The sequence below is a fragment of the Benincasa hispida genome, chromosome 2 (assembly GCF_027475165.1).
Source record: "Benincasa hispida cultivar pf3 chromosome 2, pf3_genome.v1.1, whole genome shotgun sequence".
NCBI lineage: Eukaryota > Viridiplantae > Streptophyta > Magnoliopsida > Cucurbitales > Cucurbitaceae > Benincasa > Benincasa hispida.
Window position 1 is genome coordinate 64,692,977 of NC_143479.1, and position 20,461 is coordinate 64,713,437.

Genomic DNA, 20,461 nt, shown 5'->3' on the forward strand with positions numbered 1-20,461 from the left:
AGAAGCATGCTTATAATTTACTTAATTATGCATAATCTATTCTTGTAGACTGTAATGTGTTTGTGTTCTTTCTTAATGGGATTTGGAACGATCCGCTTTCGCTCACAAGATCTCTATGTTTAGATTTCCTTTAAAACATGCATAACAAAAAATTGTAAGATGAGAGTAATAGGGATGAGTACTATATAGCCCTTCAAAATGAGATAGATGGAAAAGGAAGGAAGACGATTGATAACATAAACAAAAGTAAGGGTGATGACATGTAGAAATGCGTGTCATTTTAGGCTTTTTACTTAGAATTATGAAGGTTGTTAGGCAGAATATGTGGCAATTATGCTAGAAATTCACGAGAAAACGAGTTTGCGTCGATCAGCATGTCGAATCTCAGCTAACCCGTTATTTTGCATTTATTGTACGTTCAATGTTCTATTTTTGTAGCTAATGCAGGAAATGGACGCAAACGCGGAAACCAGACCACCGCATAGACGACCGCATGTGGAGAAATTCTCCATCACAAGGCAAACGCATCGATCAACGCATGGATGTTGAGGTAATCAGCCGTATGCATCCATCGCATGGGAGTTGCACTCGTCAAGCAGTTAAGGTCATCGTGTAGAGTTGCGGTATTAAGAAAATGCGGTCATTAAATGATTACGGCTTTGCGACAACGCATACTAATGGGAGCAATGCGAGGTTGGTGGAATGAACGCATCAACACATCTACCTCGAGAAAAACCAAAAGATGATGTTGATATTTCACCTACCACGCTATTAGCAGCAGAGGTTTAGAGAAGGACTAACGGGTCGAATGTCAGACTCAGAGCAGTCCATAAATGTTGTCGACGATCCAGGCTCTATATAAAGGAGCCGTTGAGTAGAATTTCAAAGGATCCAAGGTTTTCGCTTGAGGTTTGCCTAAGGCGGATTCTTGTGATCCAGACAAAATGCGTGAGAAGACGCTTGAGAGTTCTTCACCTCCTTCATACATTCCGAGTGATGACCAGAGCCTTTGACCGGAGCTAGATCTCGAGAGAGTCAGCTCCATCGCCCATCCATGGCACCACGGGCAGCCTTGACACACATCCGCTAGAAGCAAGTCATTGCTTCCAACCGGTCATTTCCTTTTCCTTTCTTTTCTTATATTGTATTGTATGACATTTTGTGATTGAGGAATTAATACAATTTTTTTTCAATGCACTTCTCTACTTCCTCCAACTGCATCTCCATCTTCTTTGCTTAGCATCTTTACTTTCATTGCAACACTTAGTTGGATTGCTTGGGTATTGCATATCTAGTCATGTGGATTAGGGATATGAAGCATGTAGCAACCCACCGAGAGGTGTGCATTGCATGAGTGTGTGAGTAACCTTATTTGTTTAGTCTGAAGCTATGGCTATGCCTGTCTATAGGCTAACGCATTGCTTGTCTATGAGTAAAGTCAGAAACAACCAACTACCCGGGAGGGTAAGTGGTTGGTCGCATTAAGCAATGTATGCATTGTTCACTAGGGATAGTAACAATCTTAGGTCAGCAAAGTTCATGCGGTTACCTTGTCCTATGAACGCATCATTCATCATTTAGGCATACTTGGGAGAGTAGTCTAAAACACAAATCTAAGACTCGGGAGAGCGGATTGGAACGCATAGGCAACCTGATCACCCAAAAACTTCTCAAAATAGGAAGCAGAGAGAAGTTGAGCACGAACAGAATCTAGAATATAATGACGTTTTCGTTCTGCTTGATCATTTTGTTGGGAGGTGTAAGGACGTGAATGTTGAACAAGTGTGCCTTGTTAGGTAAGGAAAGAAAAAGAGGTGGGAGTCCTTATACTCCATTGCATTATTTTATGCGAATGCGAGAGAATTAGTTGTGAATTATATTGGAAAAATAAATATAAATTTGAGATAAGGAATAATGACTTTTAAGGAGATAAATCCAAGTAAAATAAGCACTAGACGAATTTTGGGCTTTAATGTCGATTGACAACTGACATTAAAGATAGTGTTATTAAAGCCCTTTAATGTCGATTGCCTTTAATGTCAGTTTTAAACCGACATTAAAGGGCTTCAATAACACAGCCTTCAATGTCGGTTGCAACCGGCATTAAAGGTCTTCAGTGAAATTTTCAACTGACATTAAAGGTCTTTAATGTCGGTTGCAACCGACATTAAAGTCTGTTTTTTTTTTAATTCTTAACTGACATTGAATCCCGAATCTGTCTGTTTTTTTTTTAAATTCTGTTGTCGAATCCATTTTTTTGGTCAATAAGTTAAAGCGACATTATATGTCTTGTGTTGGGTCAGGAAATATCCGTCATTATTTTATATTAAAAAGTATAAAAAAATTTGCATGGCAAGCCCATCAATATTTGTCTTCCACCTGTGAATTTATCCACAAACAAGAATCAATATTTCCAATCCATTACAAATACTCATCAAAATATGAAATAAACACACTAATCACCAACATTTGCATAACAATACCAGAATCAGACTTTCATAGAATAATTATAACAAAGCCATCATTTCTCTCATTCACAAATATCAATCAATACTAATTCCATGAATACTTAACACCGAATACCCCATGAACACAAAAAGTATATTATACATAAATCTTCCAATAATAAACAGATCATGTCTTCCACCTATGAATTTATCCATAAACAAGAATCACAATATCAAAACCAGACTTTCATAGAATACTTACACCAAGCCATAATTTCTCTCATTCAAAATATCAATTAGTACTAATTCCATTCACAAAGATCATGATTAGATAAATTTATATTCATTCTAAGCTAGCATTTACATTCTATTGAGACAAAAAACAAGAATTACATCTTTACACAACTTGGCCACAAAACTTGCCCATTGGATTCAAATTACATCAATCTCTCATTACGTATATGCATCTTTTGTATTGAACTACAAAAAGGAAAAAAAAAAAGATAAATTCAACATAAGTTTACGTCCATTTATTAAATTAAATTTAGTAATATATAAAAAATAAATAATTTACGTACGAGGCTAGTAATGGGAATAGTAGGATTATGCACTATTTCGTGTATATACTTTTGCACATAGTACCCACATCCTATAGAATCTAATTGACGAGGGCACTACATATAAAGAAGTTGAAAACAATTGTTAAATTGTTATAAAGAAGTCGAATGAACATAAATTGTTAAAAAATGAATGCAAATTTATCTTTATAGGTTTTCATTTTAGAGAAGACCGATGGTGTTGGAGATCGTGCTTGGCTTGCCATATTTTCAATCTACTAAATAGTTTAAAAACATTAGTTAAACATAAATACTTCAATTAAGAGCTAAGAAAGTTCAATTACACTTACATATTTATAACTTCATGAAAATCCTCTTGAACCTTACTTCGAAGAGAGTCCAAAACATAAACACAATTTTCTTGTAGATTGATTACAATCAATATCCAATGATAACTATAATAAGCAACAATTTTGAAATATTAGTACGTGTATAATGCAAATTAAAAATAACTTAAGAACTTATATCTATTTACCCTGTGTTACATGGAATGAGGACTAATTGGTCTAAATTAGCCAATTCTAGTTGATTGGCTAAATTTCTGGATCAGATATCTTGAGACTTCACGTGTGGCGATATTCTTACTTGATCAATTATAAAAAAAAAATTCTTCGTAATATCACAACCACATTCATCCCAAAGATACCTAAACAAAGTAAAAGTTATTATTTATAAACATGAAACAAAGTATACATGAGTGAATCTAGATGAGTAATACTTACACAATGTATGTCAAAATACACATATAGCCTATTTCAACCATATTGCAATATTGGATCAGATCATCGCGGCCTAAATAAATAAATTTGTCTCTTCCAAATATATGCTCGTTCAAAGTGATACGGATCATGTATACATCGTTCATATTATGCATGAAATGTCCGTTCAATAGTTTGATAGTACCATTAGCGTTAGTATATTTGGAGGACTGGTTGAAGCTCTTAATTGGTGAATGGTCCTATACCATAACCAAAGCGTTAATAAATAACCAAACTCATATACTGAAAAAGAGACATACTTTTTTCTCGTCAACCATAACTACAAGTTCACGAGACCATTTTACGAAGTTGCCCATTGCTTGCTTTAAGAACTCTATTTTACCCTTCATAAGAATTGGGATAGGCAAATCTTCTCCAATGACAATGTCAATTAGAACTTTAATAGTTAAGCAGGATACATCATCATCAAATGTTATGGCCACTGCAACAATATTATTTACAGTTCCTATAGCCAAGTGGCATGGTGTCCCCTTAACAAATTTAAAAGAACTTATGTCATGCATGGTTAAGCACGTACAATATGATTAAAATTTAAAAGTCACAACAAATAAATTACCTCCAAATCTTCTTTAGACATCTTCTTAGTATCTTCTTCTTCAGATGCACTTAGTGCAACACTTCTAATAGATGATTTTGACTGATGAGATTGTCTGCTGTGAGTTCTTTCTCTTGACACTTTACCATGTCGAACATTTTTTTGACTAAAGTCTCCTTCAATTTCTTGGCTCATAGAGGACTTTGGTTTTACTAATTTGAAATATTGAGAATGGGAAACAAAATCACTCATTCCTCTAACACGTTTCCAATGTTCTTCCGTACCCAATGCTTCGGTGAGAACATCTTCACCTTCATGAACTTCAGCCAATTTATCCTGTAAAACATATTACAATTTTCACACAATATCTATATCATCACAAGTTCTAAACATTATATATAAGCCATCTTAAACTTTGCACAATATATACTTACAATTCGATTGGCACATTCTCGAGTAATTTCATCAAAGTATTCATTATTCTTTCCTTTTCTTGTTTCTTTCCATAAAGTTACCCGATAAGAAGGGTCATTCGATAGGTTCTACACGAACATACATATTTAATTAGCATAAACATATTAGAATAAAAGATTTAATTTAAGTCGAATAACTCACTAATTCTTGGGCAAGATTCGCATAGCCCTTTTGAGAAATATGGTGATTATAAACACATTTTGCACATCTTTTTTTTTTAACACGTCTGATTTTCTGTACAACAAATCTAGTTGAAGTTACCTATCAAAACAATGATAATGTTGACATGTAATTTATTGTGAATGACTTACCTCCCATTTTTCACTCGATCGTTCATTGACGAACGATGTCCAATGATCTTGCTCTATATGAGAATATTGTTGGGGTGGAAATTGCAAGACTGAGGGTTCATCCTTAAATGGAAGTATGAAATTTTGAGTCAACGTTGTCTTGAAAGTTCGAAACTTCCTAGATGCAGACATTAGTATACAATATTTGGACTTAAAGTCCACATTGAACGACATCTGCACAATGAAAAAAGTAGTTAAACAATAAACTAATAAACTACTATGCATATGAATTAAAAGTTTAGAAAACATACCGCTACACAATAAAAAAATTTGTCTTTTAAATGGTTTGAAACCTTTTTCAAAGAATCATACGTTATAGGAATTTGTTGTCGAACACAAACTCCTATATAACTCTGCATCTTCTTTGCTTCAGATCCAACAGATTGTCCATGTTCATTATAATCGATGGTCAACCATTGCCCAGATGTCCTTATTTGTGCCAACTCAGACATTGTAGTTAGGCCACGTGGTATACTTATTCTGCTAGTTTTTGTGGGATCATATTTCTATCATCCTCGCTGCTACTTGTTGTAGTTTCCATGTCAATCTGCAAAAAAATAAAAAAATAAAAAAATAAAAAAATAAAAAATAATAATAATAATAAAATAAAAAATAAAATAAAATAAAACAACATTACTCACACAAAAAACATATAATCTTAATATTTAAATACATATAACCATAGTAAATGATATACCATGTTTAATACATTATTTATCAATCCATCTACCCTCAATCATTTCTAATGTATGTGGATGTTGTATCATCAGTCTCGGTAGATGTATCAACATTGGGCATTCTTTGCATACCTCTATAACCACACTCTTGTAGCATATCTCCTATTTCATCTTCATAAAAATCATCCTCAATTATTCGTTGTGAAGATGTTAAAACAATTGACCAACCCAAATTTGCGGGGTCTTTTACATAGAACACTTGTTTTGCTTGGAAGGCTAAAATAAATGGGCCTGATTTATGTCCAATACGATTGAGGTTCACAATAGTAAACCCAAACTCGTCTGTTTTGACTCCAGTTCTATTCTCAACCCAATTACATTTGAACAAAATAAATGATAATCCATGATAGTCAAGCTCTCATATTTCTTGTATTACACCATAAAAGGTCACATCTGACATGATGAACCTTTTATCCTTAGCACTAGAGACTTGCATTGTGGTAGCTGTTATACTAACTCCACTATTTTAAACCCTCCTAACATCATCGCGATTCTTTGTGTGATAGTAGAAACCATTGACCACATAACTAGAATATTTTGCCACAGTTGGACAAGCTCCATTAGCTATCCATCTCAAAGAAGACGATATGGAATTTTTGGGAACTACGAGAGCTAGTGCAACCTACGATATATTTCATAATATTTTAGTAGTTAACATTTAATTATACATCAAATAGTAGGTCTCTAGAGATTACCCATGTGGACAGCCACCGACTGAATGTATGATTATGCTCTTCTTGAAGCCACTTTCTACTTTTATTTTTACCAGAATTGAGCTTAGACAAAATATCTATATGTTGCCTATTATAAATGACAAAGTTAATAGATTATTGAATGATCAAGGAACCTAAAACGAGAATAAGATGGAGATCTACATACTCGATGTAAGGAAGCACATCATTTACATTTTGAATGACATAAAGATGAGCTTGATCCAACTCATCCTTACTCGATCTGATAAAAGAAGCAGTTGACAATGCTCTATCAATGTTTGAATTCACTTTCTTTGTTGATGAGTTTAGCCCAATAGAATTAACACTAGATACGAATTCAGAATAAAACTCTATAGTCTCTTCAACAATATAATTTTCTCCAACGCATCCTTCTGGTCGATTTCTATTTTGTACATAAGTTTTCAACACTTTTATGTATCGTTCAAAAGGATACATCCGCCTCAAATAAACAGGTCCACAAAACTCAACTTCTCTTACAAGATGCATTACAAGGTGTACCATTATTGTGAAGAATGATGGAGGAAAATACTTCTCTAAGAGGCATAGAGTGACAACGATATCCTTTTGCATACCCTTTAACTGAGATGAATTGATCGCCTTGCAACATATAACATTAAAGAAGAAGCATAGGCGAGTAATTGCAAGTCTTACATGTTTGGGTAAAATATCACGAATGGCTACTGGTAATAATTGTTGCATAAGAACGTGATGGTCATGTGACTTAAATCCGTAAAGTTTCAAATTTGTGAGCGACACTAAACTTTGAATGTTCAATGAATAGCCTTTAGGTACTTTAATTTCTAATAGTACCTTATAAAAGCTCAATTTCTCAGCTCATGTTAATGTATAACATGCGAGAGGCAAAAAAAAAAAAAAAATTCTCTCCTACTTGAGGTGCTAACTCTAATCTAATGTTTAGTTCCACCAAATCTAATCGAGTCTTTATTCCATCATTCGTTTTATCAGGAATATCAAGCAATGTGCCAATAAGACTTGCACATACATTCTTTTCAATGTGCATCACGTCTAAACAATGTCGTACGTCAAGATGCTTCCAGTATTCTAACTCGAAAAGAATAGATTTTTTCTTCCAATAAGTTGAAGTGCTATCTCCACTGTTCTTTTCTTCGATACTTTTCTTACCAAATGAATATTAATACTTACTTGTTTTTGCAAGAATTTCTTCTCCACTCAATGGTTCTAGACCAAATTCTAATTCTTGTGCGCCATTAAAAGCTTTCTTTTGTTTTCTATATGGATGATGGCGGGGTAGAAACTTGCGATGCCCGAGATATGTCATCTTCTTCCCTTTTGGTAAATAAGTGGATGAAGTATTCTCTCCACAAATTGGACATGCATGATATCCTTTAACTGTACAACCACACAAGTTACCATACACAGGAAAACCATTAATGATCCATAATAAAATGGCTTTAAGCATGAAACGTTGTTCTTCATATGCATCGTAACATTCTACCCCATCTTTCCAAAGTTTTTTCAAGTCATCTACTAAAGGAGCTAAATAAATATCTATGTCATTTCCCGGTTGTTTAGGACCATATATTAGTGCAGTCAACATAAAAAATTTTCGCTTCATGCACAACCATGGAGGTAGATTGTATGTCACTAACATCACTGACCAACAACTATATCTACTACTAAGGTCTCCATGTGGATTTACCCCATCTGTCGAAAGAGCAAGATAAAGATTTCTAGGTTCTGACCCAAACTCTGGCCACAAATTGTCTATTTTTTTCCACGATAGGGCATCTTTGGGATGTTTTAATAAGCCATTTGTTTCTTTTTTTTTAGCATGCCACGTCAATAAACTTGTTGTTTCTTTACTTCGAAACATTCTTTCAAATCTTGGAATTGGGGGGAAATACCACATGAATTTTGCTGGGATATTCTTATCCCTTTCGTTTAAATTTTTTTGAAGCTTCCATCTTGATGTACCACAAATGGGGCATACATTTACATTAGAGAGTTCTTTTCAAGCAACAATCATTTCTATATGCATGAATCTTCTCATACTTCACTCCAAGAGTACCCAACAGCTTCATAAGTAGAAGTTGGAATTTCATTAGGACTAGGTAATATGTCATGAATTAATTCTAACAACTCAGTGAAACTCTTATCACTCCATCCAAATTTATTTTTTAAATTATATAACTTTACTAATGTAGATATTTTGGAAAAAGTTTCACAATTTGGGTACAATGGTTTCCTTGCATCATCTAATAATTCTTCAAAATTATAGGATTTTCCACTAAAATAGTTATTGTATACAGTCTCAAACATTCCAATTGTGTCATCAACATCATCAACTTTGTCTCTTTCACTAGTAGACAGATTTTCATTGTTTCTCTTAATCGGTAATGATTCACCGTGAAAAATCCATGTCTAATAACTTTGATCTATACCATTGAAAAAATAAATGGTCTCTTATTTTGTTCACATCTAGAGTCTTTGCATTCACACACTTCAAACATGAACAACTCATGACATTCGATATATTTGAATGTTGTAGACCATTTTTAATAAACATCTCGACCTCTAAACCATACTCAGCTGACATTCTATTCATTTTCATCCATGACTTATCTATGATTGTAAAATATGCAACTTAATCTACCAAAAAAAAAAAACACAATAACAAGAGAAAATTTAAAATCATAAAATTATGATTGTAAAATATGCAACATCAACAAATTTAGAACAAATAGACTTTTAAGATAAGCATCTTATAAATATTATCTTATACTTGTTACTAATATTGTTATGAAGTCCTTTTTGTGTTGGGTGCACCTTCTCCACTTGTCAACCTTCTTAAAACACGTCCAATGCAATCTTCCTATCTTTCTTCCAAATCCCCAAGAATCAAAATATAGCCTTACACGTCAAACTTGAACCTAACAAATGAAAAACTTCACTCAAAATCAAGTATTGAATCTATGGTTAGGGATGAAAGGACATTCAAACATAAACAACAATGATTTACAAAAACTCAGATCTGATTACTCACTTGACTTCAAATCTCAAAAGTTGTCACATGAGCATTCGATCTTATACCTCCAAATTCATGGACTCAGTTCCTATCAATGAAAAGAAAAGCCAAAAAACAAAAACTCAGCAAAGTTCAAAATTCCATCAATCCAAACAAATATCACAATAAACCGTGTCCTTAGAGTTAGACTCTTTCTATAAATACTTCAAGAAAAGCTAACAATGAATAAAATACCTAATATATGGAAACATATCACAAATCTAACATGTAGTTCTATGGAGCAATAACAAAATCTAAACATCCAACAATCAATCAATAGATCAGGATTTACACATAACAAAATTTAGGATTTACACATCTAAACATTCGTTCTTCTCCAAGCGATGATCTTCAAGATCTATAGTATTTGGAAAAAGAGATTTCTCTAATACGAAATTAAATTTTGTTGCTTCTTCAAGTTCATAAAATATTCTGAAACAATATAGAAACAATTGCATAACACTTCTATTTCTCAAAAATTACGAAATGACGCTACAAATCCCTACACTACTCTACGTGAAGAATGTCTAAAGAAACCTATAAGGAGAGTTTTGATGTACTAAACTAGAACAAAAATCTTGAAGTAAACAAACCCAAATACCCATTTTGCCCCTTTCTTCTTTAAAAACAACAACACAATAACAAAAGTATGAGTACAATCTTAAATCATTCAACATTTCAGTTTTAGGTTCTGAAAGTTACTATTTTACTGCATGGGAGATGCACAGTATGAAACAAATCATGAGATAGAACTTCTTCAAGTAACTTCATCAATGTCCTTGTCCAATAATGCTTACATCCATCAGCTTTAAGGCTTATATCACACAATAATTGCAGTAAACGTTCCAAAAGCTTATTGACAAAATTGTGAAATCCCGTTTTCTTGGTTAGGTGAATCCACAAAAATTTAGCAAAAGGTTCAAGCATTATGCACGAAAAATTAATAGCAAAAATGGCTATATTTCCACCTTCCAAATTAATTACATAAATTATGTGAAGAAACTCGAGCGCTACATTAGTTGTAGAAATCCAAGCATCTAAATTATAGGGATTAAGTTCTAATTACAAACCATAGATACTAAATTTTAACTATATAACATTGGTTCCACCATGTACAAGTAAAACTACAACAACAAGAGTATTGGGATGGATCACTCCATTTTTCAAATTGAACCCCAATTTGTTCAACAGAAGCAGTAAAATAAACGATAATGAACTCAATTAGGCATCAATTCATTTCAGTCAAACAATACAATGAGGTAATCGATTCTCATAAATTCTTGAATCTTCCAAAAAAAATATTAGGCTCTTCCGACCTACTCACCAAGGAACAAATATTAATTACATAGAAAGAAGAGAGGTCATTTGGTCCGACGGTCGGTCAGTGAGTTGGTTAGTTTTCCATTGCAAATGTTTCTCAAGAACCCAACACAAACGATACACAAAGAATTACAACATAGAGAAGGAACAACGATTTGTTGATTGCAATAAAGAACACTGCCAAAGCAACAAAATCCGATTGAAAATCTAATGCAAACAAAAAAAACAAAAAATCAGAAACTCACAACTCCACCGGAAGTGATGGTCGCTCAGATCGAAGATTGGAGACTGAAGGAAAACGAACGACAAACTTGATGGAGACTGACAGAGGCCGACAACCGGCCGACGAACAACCACGGACGGACGGACGGTGAAGGAGATCGGTTAGGGTTTAGATAAGAGAAAAATGGAGGTTGGTGCGCGCGATAGGGTAAATATGAAAGGGATAAAGCGGGTGGGTGCGATATTGTTTACTTTTTTAATAAAATAAGAAAAAAAATAATTACACCTTTAATGTCGATTTAAAATTGACATTAAAGATCCATTTTTTTTTTTAAAAAATCGACATTATACATCCGATTTCACTTTTTTCAACCAACATTAAAGCCCAAAATTCTTCTAATGAAGAGCAAACATCAATAAATATATCAAATATTGATCATCATTGATTATAATTATAGTAGGAGTAGGGCCCTAGATGTTAGAATGAATTTGACCAAACGATGTAGCACATAATGATGCTGAAGTAGTAAAAGATAAAGCAGGTTATTTTGCAAGCTTACAATTCAAACAATCAAATTAACTAAATTCGGAAACATTATTCAAAGTATCAACAGAGACTAAATTAAAAAATTTGTCAGAATATGCATGACTAAGATGAAGGTGCCACTGGTATATAAAATTATCAGTGACAAAGATAGAAATAAATGGAATAACATATGACTGAAGAGATGTGAGCTCAAATAATCTTCCCACCTTACAACTCTTACAATCATCTGTCCGGTTTGCAGATCCTGAACTTGGCAACCATGGGAAGAGAAAATGATGTTTAGACTAATATCACATAGTTGGCCAATAGAAGTAAGATTAAATGTCAGGTTAAGAACATGATAAGTATTGAAGGGATCTATGGTAGGCGTGTCAACTATGCAAATGTGAGAAATAGACATGTGATTGTCATCAAAAGAATGAATTGGGGAAAGAGATTTAATAGAGGTGGGGGAAGACAATAATGAAATATTAAAGGTTATAGATTATAACAAGCCAAATCAAGGAGCATAGTGGTACCTAGTGTGACAACAAGAGTAGAATAATTGGAAGAGATCACTTGTTTCAGTGAATCATGAAGATCATTGATCTGAAGACTTGGAGGGGTGGTGGCATTAAAGGAGGTGGTAGCAGCAACAATAGATGAGGAACCAGTTTTAGAAGAGTTCTTTGGTTTAATAAAATGACCTGGCGAGGTAGTTAAGCAGAACGATTGTCCAAAATATGACCTCGTTTGTGGCAATACCTACACTTAGTGGGAGGATAGTTAGTAAACTTATGAACATGAAGTTTACAATTTTTCCAGAAAAGTGATTCATTTATAGGTCGTGGATGAATGGTCGCGAAAGCGACATCAGATGACAGGGATGAGACTATGCCAAGTATTTTCTCTTCAAATAAAATTTTCTGGACTGATGCATCTAGAAATGGAAAAGGGTTGTGATGTAACAGAGCAACGTGAACTAATTTATATTTTGGGCAGAGTCCCATGAGAATCTTGATGAGCCACAGATGATCAGGACTATTTTAGTCTAGTTTAATTATGTCCAAATAGGTTGAAAAGTAGCGAGATATTTGTTCATGTATTGCCTTGCCTCCTAATTGGGACTAACGAAATCACCAAATTGAGTGTGTATGACAAGAATGGAAGTGTCATTCGACCAAGTTATTATTTGATGATTTTTGCTATCTTAGTCCTCTAGTTGTAAATAAACCTAGTATCTTCTTCAGTAGGGTCTTTACCAGCAACATCATCAATAGGTTTTGAAGTATCAACCATCGGTGTCATCAACAGGTTTGGTGATGTCTTTGGTAACGATTCACCATAACTTGCGACCAATAAAAAAACTCCTCATTTGATGAGCCCAAATGATATAATGTGTGCTATTAACTATGGTGCCAATGGGACGTAATATATCATTTTTCTCCACTAAAAAAATTAGGTAGAGAGACAAAGTGATATAAAACCATATTTGAATGTGAGAAAATAATTAATATTGGCTCACTTTACTAAGAAAAGAGTCTTGGACAAGTGGTAGAGATATTGGACGGGTGAGATTGAAAAAGTCTTGGATAGGCGGCATAGACCTGGTCGGTGGACAACGACACTAATGAACGAATCTGTCCAGTTGATGAGGGACAAAGATCAGAATCGAGTGCACTAGTCAACAGACGATCTGGGTCTGTAAATGGTTGTCATAGATCTGGCTTGAGAAACATTGGTACAAATGTTGGTCGTGGATCTGCCTAAATCTGGATGCTGATCATGGATCCGGGTTTGTAAACGTTGTGGAAACAGATGAAGCTTGAGAACTTTGGTTGATGATATTTACTGAGAATGAATCTGGTTGACGAGCTTGAGAACAAACTTCAACACACGAAATGCAACAATCTTGGTCAGATCTGAACAACAACAAGATGGATCTAAAGGTCAAGGGAATATGGTCGATGATGGATCTCGTTGTCGGTGGAACTGGTTGACGATGGAAGGCAAGTGGTGAGAGGATATAACTAAAACCTAAATATGTAGCTCTGATACCATATTAATCTTTATTGTACTTTTTCTATATTGTATATTTTATAGAGTTAATACATGGGGTAAATATACACAGATAAATAACTAAAAAGAATATTATACCCTAATTAATTCAAGATTCCAACTAGTCTAAAAATCACCTAAATTACTAAATTATAGTCACAGGAACTAAGTAAATTTTCTATTTTTGTTTTATTTCTATTTCATATTAATTTTGGACAACAATAAGTAGGAATACTCACATAGAAATTGAATTTGGGCCAGTGCATGAAAGGTGTGCCCCTTTACCAACACTCCAAGTAAGATTTAGGTAAATATAACGAGTTTACTTATTATATATATTGGTACTTGCTTACTTGCAATTTATATTTAAAATACAAAAAGCATTAATTTGGGGTACGTGTCTCATGATCCCTACATAAATCCGTTGATTCTATAATTGATTGAGGTACTTTTTTTTTCTTCCACCTAGTTACTTCTTATTCCTATGTGGGTAACAATTATTTGTAATTTTTTAGAGTTCATTTTCTATGTAGGTTGCATTTATTTAATTTATTTTTATATTATCATGAGATGTTTTTATTCTTAGATGAAAAGGAAAAGAATAGAGTGAGAACAATATGTAAACTTCTTTTCTCATCAAAATGATGGAAAAAAACAAAATTTGATATAGGTACATGAAAAATGGGCTGATAAAGGAAAGAAATAGAGAAGAAAAAATGTTGAGACACATTTGAGAGGTTCACTATTATAACCATGAAAGGTAAGTTGTATAACAAAGAATGAACGACAAAGAATTTAAGGGATTAGATATGATTGTGATTTTTTATATTCACGTGTGTTAAAATTCTAGTCAAAAATATAAACCATCAAACAAATTAACAAATTCTTAATATCAAGATCTAAATAAATACTTTTTAAAATTTTAAATCTAGTTGGTAACAATTTTATTTTTGGTTTTGGAATATTAAGTCTATTTCATCTTATTTCTTACAACAATTTGCATTTTTTTTTAAATACAGTGGTCGAATTCTTAGCCAAATTTAAAAAGCAAAAACAAGTTTATAAATTCTACTTATTTTTGTTTTCAAAATTTGGCTTGGTTTTTAAACCATTGGTAAATGGTAGATAACAAAAGAAGAAATTTAGAGGTAAAAGTAGTTTCTAAAGGTTTAATTTAAACAAAAAACGAAAAAATTAAGGTCTACTTGGTAACCATTTAGTTTTTAGTTTTTGTATTATGAAAATTAAACCTATAGACACTATTTTCACCTCCAACTTTCTTTATTTGTTATCTACTTTATATTAATAGTTTAAAAAAATCAAGCCAAAATTTGAAAATTTGAAAAATTAACTCTTAAAAACTTGTTTTTCTTTTTGGAATTTTCAGTTATCGTATTTCAAAAAAGATGTAAAGGCATAATTTTAAAATAAGAATAAAGAATAAAATAATTATTAAATAAATCTAAATAGCTATCATAGGGTGCATTAGGGATTAAAATGAATGTTTTTCGAAATTTAAAGATTAAAATAGAATAAAATTCAAAATTTAAAGACTAAAAATAAGATTTAAACCGAAAAATTGGAAATGAGTGGGCACATGATTCACATGCACACAGCCACCAGGAAGATGCCATGGGGGCGAGAAGAGAAGTACTCCTCTGAATCTGAAATTACAAAACTACCCCTAGAGACTGGAAATGAAGCTAACTACTACACCAACCAAATTCATTGACTGAACTACCACAAGTCCTCTATATAAACTGCAAGAGCCCTAGAATTTTTGGATTTGTAGATTCTTCGATCCATTCAATCTCACCTGCCTTCTCTTTCAGCCGTCCAAGGGGTGTTCTGAGGTCAGTTCTCTCTCTTTCCCATCATTTCTTGTCTATCAGATCCATCAATTTTCTTCAATCTGATCTGGGTTTTGCTGTATTAGTTCTTGTAATGATATCTTCCTCGAAATTCTTCCGAATTTTACCCATATGCAGTTTTTTTTTTTTTTATTGGTTATCTGCTTCCCGATGATGTGTAGTTTCATCTCAAATGTTGAAATGATGTGATTTAGGCGCTTGTATTAGTGGGATTTTGTACTGTTTAATGCGCATCAAGACGGTGTGTTAGCTGTTTTTTGTCTATTATTCAATATTGTTGACTGTTGTGGAACTCTAGACTGATACTTCATCTGATTTGAGATGGTTTAAAACTTGTGGGTATTCATCATAATCGTCCTAATTTCATACCCACCTTGTAAAATTTTGAGCTTGGTCTTGTTTTTCTGTTTTTTTCGGGTTTTTTTTTTTTTTTTTTTTTTTTTTTTTTTTTTTGTTTTGCATTGGAGTGCTTTTCTGTAATTAGGGCGAGACACCTTTCTTTTGTTAGCCTCTTGTGTTCCCTTGTATGTTTTTTCATATCTTTTAATGAAAGTGGGGTTTCTTGCCAAAAATATACCCTCACAAAATTATTTGGGTCATTTCTGTACATGAGTTGAAGTTATGAATTGTCAAAATGATATTTTGCAAGAAGGAGATCGTAATCTGGTGATGTCATATTCTTAATTCACTCATTTCTTTCGTTGATCTCATATTTTTGTTAGTTTTAATCTAATTATGTTAAAGTGTGGTAGATCACAAGATGGTGAAGGCTGTGGCTGTTCTTGGAAGTAGCGAGGGTGTTAGTGGAACTATCTTTTTTTCCCAAGAAGGAGATGGTAATCTGGTGAATGGTTTCATCTGCACGGCTTATGTTCATATCTTCTCTGTCTCGTACTTAGTCCAAAGAATTTTCAGGTTCAACCACTGTGACGGGCAATGTTTCTGGTCTCAAGCCCGGGCTTCATGGATTCCATGTTCACGCTTTAGGTGACACAACCAACGGCTGCATGTCCACTGGTATTGTTTGACATTTAAGATCTTTTATGTGACCTCTCTATTTTGAAGAAATTTAGATGTTTGTTGAACGATTGAATATAGATGCCTTCATTTATCTCAACATTAAAATTTCTCAATATATTTACAGGGCCACATTTCAACCCTGCTGGAAAACAGCATGGTGCTCCTGAGGACGAGAACCGCCATGCTGGTGATTTAGGGAACATTATCGTTGGTGAAGATGGTATGTTTCACATTCTTTCATAATGCATAGAATAAGTTTAATTCTTGCTGTGTTATGTTCCATTCCTTTTTTCCTTACAACTTTTACATTATAATGGCTTAGGCTATATTTGTAAGACTTAAGAGTATGCTCTTGTGTCATGTTTTAGAGTTTCCTTTATATGTACCTAATTTGATGTTGGATCTCATACCTTATTCAAACCTTGTTCAATTGATTTAGTTGTTGAATGCTAATACTTTGAATATTTCGTGCAGGCAAAGCTAGCTTCACCATTACCGACAAACAGGTTTGCCCCTATTTAATTAATTTTGTTAGGGCAGCCAATAGTGAGGGTTTTCCTCCTTTTTCTAAGCTTTAGATCTTATATGCAGATTCCTCTCTGTGGACACGACTCCATTATTGGAAGGGCTGTTGTGGTTCATGGTGACCCTGATGATCTTGGCAAGGGTAATTTCTCTAACCGTTTGTTGTTTGATAGTTCTTTGAACGTTTCTTAATGGTATATCTCGGCTATATCTGCCATATTTGAACCCAAAAGAAGATTATTATCATTTAGCAAGGCTTTACCATAGGGAAGTGTTTGTTTTTGGAATATTTTGTAGTGAGAATCGCCATTGTTTTGTTTATTTTACATCTGTGGAGTTCATGAACATGCTTGTAGAGGGGTAATATGAACTGCTGTTGGGTTTGGAAATTTGAGTGATTATCAATATTTAAAAGGGGAAATAACATGGTAGGGTTCAAATTTAAGACTTCATGCTCAACAACCATGTTCAACTATCATTGAAGTCTATAGAGCTTAAGCTAATATATTAAGTAGTGGGAAGTTTAAGTTTGGGTACTTTTTTCACTCACAATTTTCATGTTTGGAAGTCATACTAGGTGCTTTAGAAAAAAGTTAAGAACATCTATAAGTACTTGTGAAAAAAAAATTTGTAGAGTGATTGATTCATTCAGAAGCATTCAAATATGCTTTTAAGATGGTAAAGTATTTGTTATTGTTATTAAACACATTTTACTAAAGTATTTATTATTTATTTATTTGCTAAAAGTACCCTAAAGCATTCTGAAATTGTACCTTTTTATGCATATTCTTATCAGTTTGGTCATTTTTGATACACAGGTGGACATGAACTCAGCTTAACTACAGGAAATGCTGGTGCCAGAGTAGCCTGTGGTACGAAAATCCAAACCCAGAAAAATTTTGCTTCATCTTCCATCCGGCCTTGCCCTTTTAAAATTATCTTCCCTTCCCATATTTCTTAACCTCATTTGTTTCGTCATTTTGTTTTCAGGCATTATTGGTCTGCAAGGTTGAAATTTGTTGCCGTTGTATCAAAGCAGTGCTCTCTAGTGCTTCCAGGAAGAGTCCTAAACTCTTGTGCATGAATAAAAACACAGCACTGGATCGTTTTGTTTACGATGATTAGATCTTTTACTTATCTGTTCGTGTCTACTGTTTTCTTATTATATTTCTGGACTTTTTAGTTTTTTCTATTTCTGAATCGTAACCATAAAAAATAAAAACTAGGAAGCTTTCACAGGTAACAAGGAAAAATCTTTCAGCTGCTTCAAGCAACCAAAGAGGAAACCTACTAGTTGACCCAATAATGTAAAAGCAGCGTATTCATTTCCAGTCCCTTGTAGTATATGATTCAACTGAGCACTTCCCACCAAAACCACAAATTCTTCATCCTGTCTGATTGCTAGGAGAGACCTTGATTTAACTAGGACTATTTAAAATACTCCAGAATAATCTACCCTGCCTATTGATCTACTTCATGAATTTACAAACCAGGCTGATTACCATTCTTCTCGAAATTTGACCGTCTGTCTAAGATGCTTGGACCGAGATGGTCAATGTATTTATCATGAAGAAGCGGATTCCATATTTGTTTCTTTTTTTAGATGGAATCCACCATTTCACTTTTCTTCCTTCGAATAGAATAATAGGGATGATTTGTTTGATTTTATTTGATAGGAATTTGAAGGAATATATTAATGGAGAAAAGTGATACAAAAAAGAGATGAGATCTCTACAAAAAGGCCAAATGGTTGAAAAAAGAGGCTGACTAGTACAAAAGGGTTAAGAAAGGAGAATAACGTAGATAAGGAGGAATTTTAATGGCCTTATCGTCTAGGTCAACGTAGATGGGAGGAATATTTTTGTGTGCCCATCGGAATTTAGGGTTTACTCTTTATCATATGAATGGACTTGACCTTGAAAGCTTGGTTTGTGAAAATGGTGTAGATAGAAACTCTTTTGGGTTACTCGAAAGTATTTTCTTCGTCTACTGCCCCACTGTTTCCTCATTTCATTCTCTCAAGGTACCTACAAGAAGGGGGAAAAAAGACTAAGCTACCAAAAAAAAAAAAAGAGTGAAAATGAAAAGAAAGCATTAAAAGTTGATTATCTTTTAAGTGCAAATTTATAACGTTAGTTGCTCGGGTCTAACAACAATCTCAACCATCCACGTAGGGAGACTCGATGTCACCATTGTTAAAAAGTTTAAATCGATGTCCAATTGTTTTGACCACTTTGTTAGACTTTCAAGCTCCTGATCTAAATTGCACTATAGGGAAAATCATTAGCGACAACAAAAGGGATCTTTGCGGGTAGATGGTCATGCCTTCCAAAAGATCAACCTGTATTGAGACATCACTATAGAGGTTTTGTAGGTTGTTTGATATGCACATAAAGCATCATCCAAATGGAGACTCCAATTCTTTTGTTCGGGTTTCACAGTTTTCTTCGGAATGAACGTTCTATCTCAGCTCGTTCGTATTATTTTCTTTTTGTAACATCTAAATAATGGGTTTTTCCTGACAATCTAAATAATGGTCTGATGTCGTTTTCCCATTTAAAACATATTCAACTTTTAGAAACATTTACTATTTAAACTTAAAGATGAGGAATGTTTTCAAATATAAAAAAATGAATTAATTTATTTACAAATGTAGTAGAATGTTTTCAAATAGATTGACATTTTGTCATATTTAAAAATATTTCTAGATTGTTATTTAAAAACGATTACCTTAAAAATAATATATAAACTTGAGATCTATATAGGTTACATTAGAAAAAAAAGTCAGTTATTATCTTTGTACCCCTCAAAATAAATCATACATGAAATTCAGTTGTTTGTTGGTTCCATATGCAACCTCTAACAATATAGAGGCATTCATAGATTCCTCGTCTTCTCGTGCTAGTAGACATTGATTTTGTGGGTGATTCGACTTAAAGAATGCTTTCATGGTTAATTGAACTGTTCTTTTTTATCATTTTGGTTCTCAAGTTATCTTGCTTTTTTGTGATTGTTACTAAAAATAAAAGCCATTCACAACTTGTCTCAAAACAACCATCCACAACTAAGACTATATATATATATATAGACTTACTTTTTTTAAAAACAAAATCACAGGCTTTATGCAAGTCAGGTAGATTTATGTTTCTTCGGTATATCTCGGTCAAGATCGATATCGATACTAAAATAAAAACTTAACT

At 33.4% G+C, this 20,461-nt stretch overlaps 2 protein-coding genes and 1 pseudogene across 4 annotated transcripts; 1 reads left to right on the plus strand and 2 right to left on the minus strand.

Annotated features, from left to right (window-relative positions):
- Window positions 1–3,382: 3,382 nt before the first annotated feature.
- Window positions 3,383–11,514, minus strand: LOC150038079 (uncharacterized). Of its 2 annotated transcripts, none has more exons than XM_090311219.1 (7): window positions 11,285–11,514; window positions 9,699–9,768; window positions 9,438–9,600; window positions 5,454–5,749; window positions 5,164–5,376; window positions 4,813–4,920; window positions 3,383–4,714 (listed from the first exon to the last, which is right to left on the minus strand). In XM_090311219.1, exons 4-7 carry the CDS (start codon window positions 5,652–5,654, stop codon window positions 4,382–4,384), a joined length of 855 nt encoding a protein of 284 aa, XP_090167345.1. In that variant the 5' UTR covers window positions 5,655–5,749; window positions 9,438–9,600; window positions 9,699–9,768; window positions 11,285–11,514; the 3' UTR covers window positions 3,383–4,381. The 2 variants fall into 2 exon arrangements, with proteins under 2 accessions (XP_090167345.1, XP_090167344.1); XM_090311218.1 differs by having other exon boundaries at window positions 9,438–9,585; window positions 11,285–11,503.
- On the minus strand, window positions 5,678–8,306 carry LOC150038080 (uncharacterized; annotated as a pseudogene).
- Window positions 11,515–15,633: 4,119 nt separating the features above from the next.
- LOC120069815 (superoxide dismutase [Cu-Zn]) lies at window positions 15,634–18,514 on the plus strand. Of its 2 annotated transcripts, none has more exons than XM_039021632.2 (8): window positions 15,634–15,698; window positions 16,461–16,552; window positions 16,632–16,733; window positions 16,861–16,956; window positions 17,211–17,242; window positions 17,328–17,403; window positions 18,080–18,133; window positions 18,252–18,514. In XM_039021632.2, exons 2-8 carry the CDS (start codon window positions 16,477–16,479, stop codon window positions 18,272–18,274), a joined length of 459 nt encoding a protein of 152 aa, XP_038877560.1. In that variant the 5' UTR covers window positions 15,634–15,698; window positions 16,461–16,476; the 3' UTR covers window positions 18,275–18,514. The 2 variants fall into 2 exon arrangements, with proteins under 2 accessions (XP_038877560.1, XP_038877559.1); XM_039021631.2 differs by having other exon boundaries at window positions 16,469–16,552.
- Window positions 18,515–20,461: the final 1,947 nt, after the last annotated feature.

Bases quoted from the DNA above. Each gene is read 5' to 3' on its own strand.
- LOC150038079 (XM_090311219.1), bottom strand. From the start codon at position 5,654: ATGTCTGAGTTGGCACAAATAAGGACATCTGGGCAATGGTTGACCATC. The intron at 4,921-5,163 runs GTAAGTCATTCA...ATGTTCGTGTAG, and splicing joins GATCGAGTGAAAAATGGGAG to AACCTATCGAATGACCCTTC. The intron at 4,715-4,812 runs GTAAGTATATAT...TATGTTTTACAG, and splicing joins GAGAATGTGCCAATCGAATT to GATAAATTGGCTGAAGTTCA.
- LOC120069815 (XM_039021632.2), top strand. From the start codon at position 16,477: ATGGTGAAGGCTGTGGCTGTTCTTGGAAGTAGCGAGGGTGTTAGTGGA. The intron at 16,957-17,210 runs GTATGTTTCACA...TATTTCGTGCAG, and splicing joins CATTATCGTTGGTGAAGATG to GCAAAGCTAGCTTCACCATT. The intron at 17,404-18,079 runs GTAATTTCTCTA...TTTGATACACAG, and splicing joins CCCTGATGATCTTGGCAAGG to GTGGACATGAACTCAGCTTA.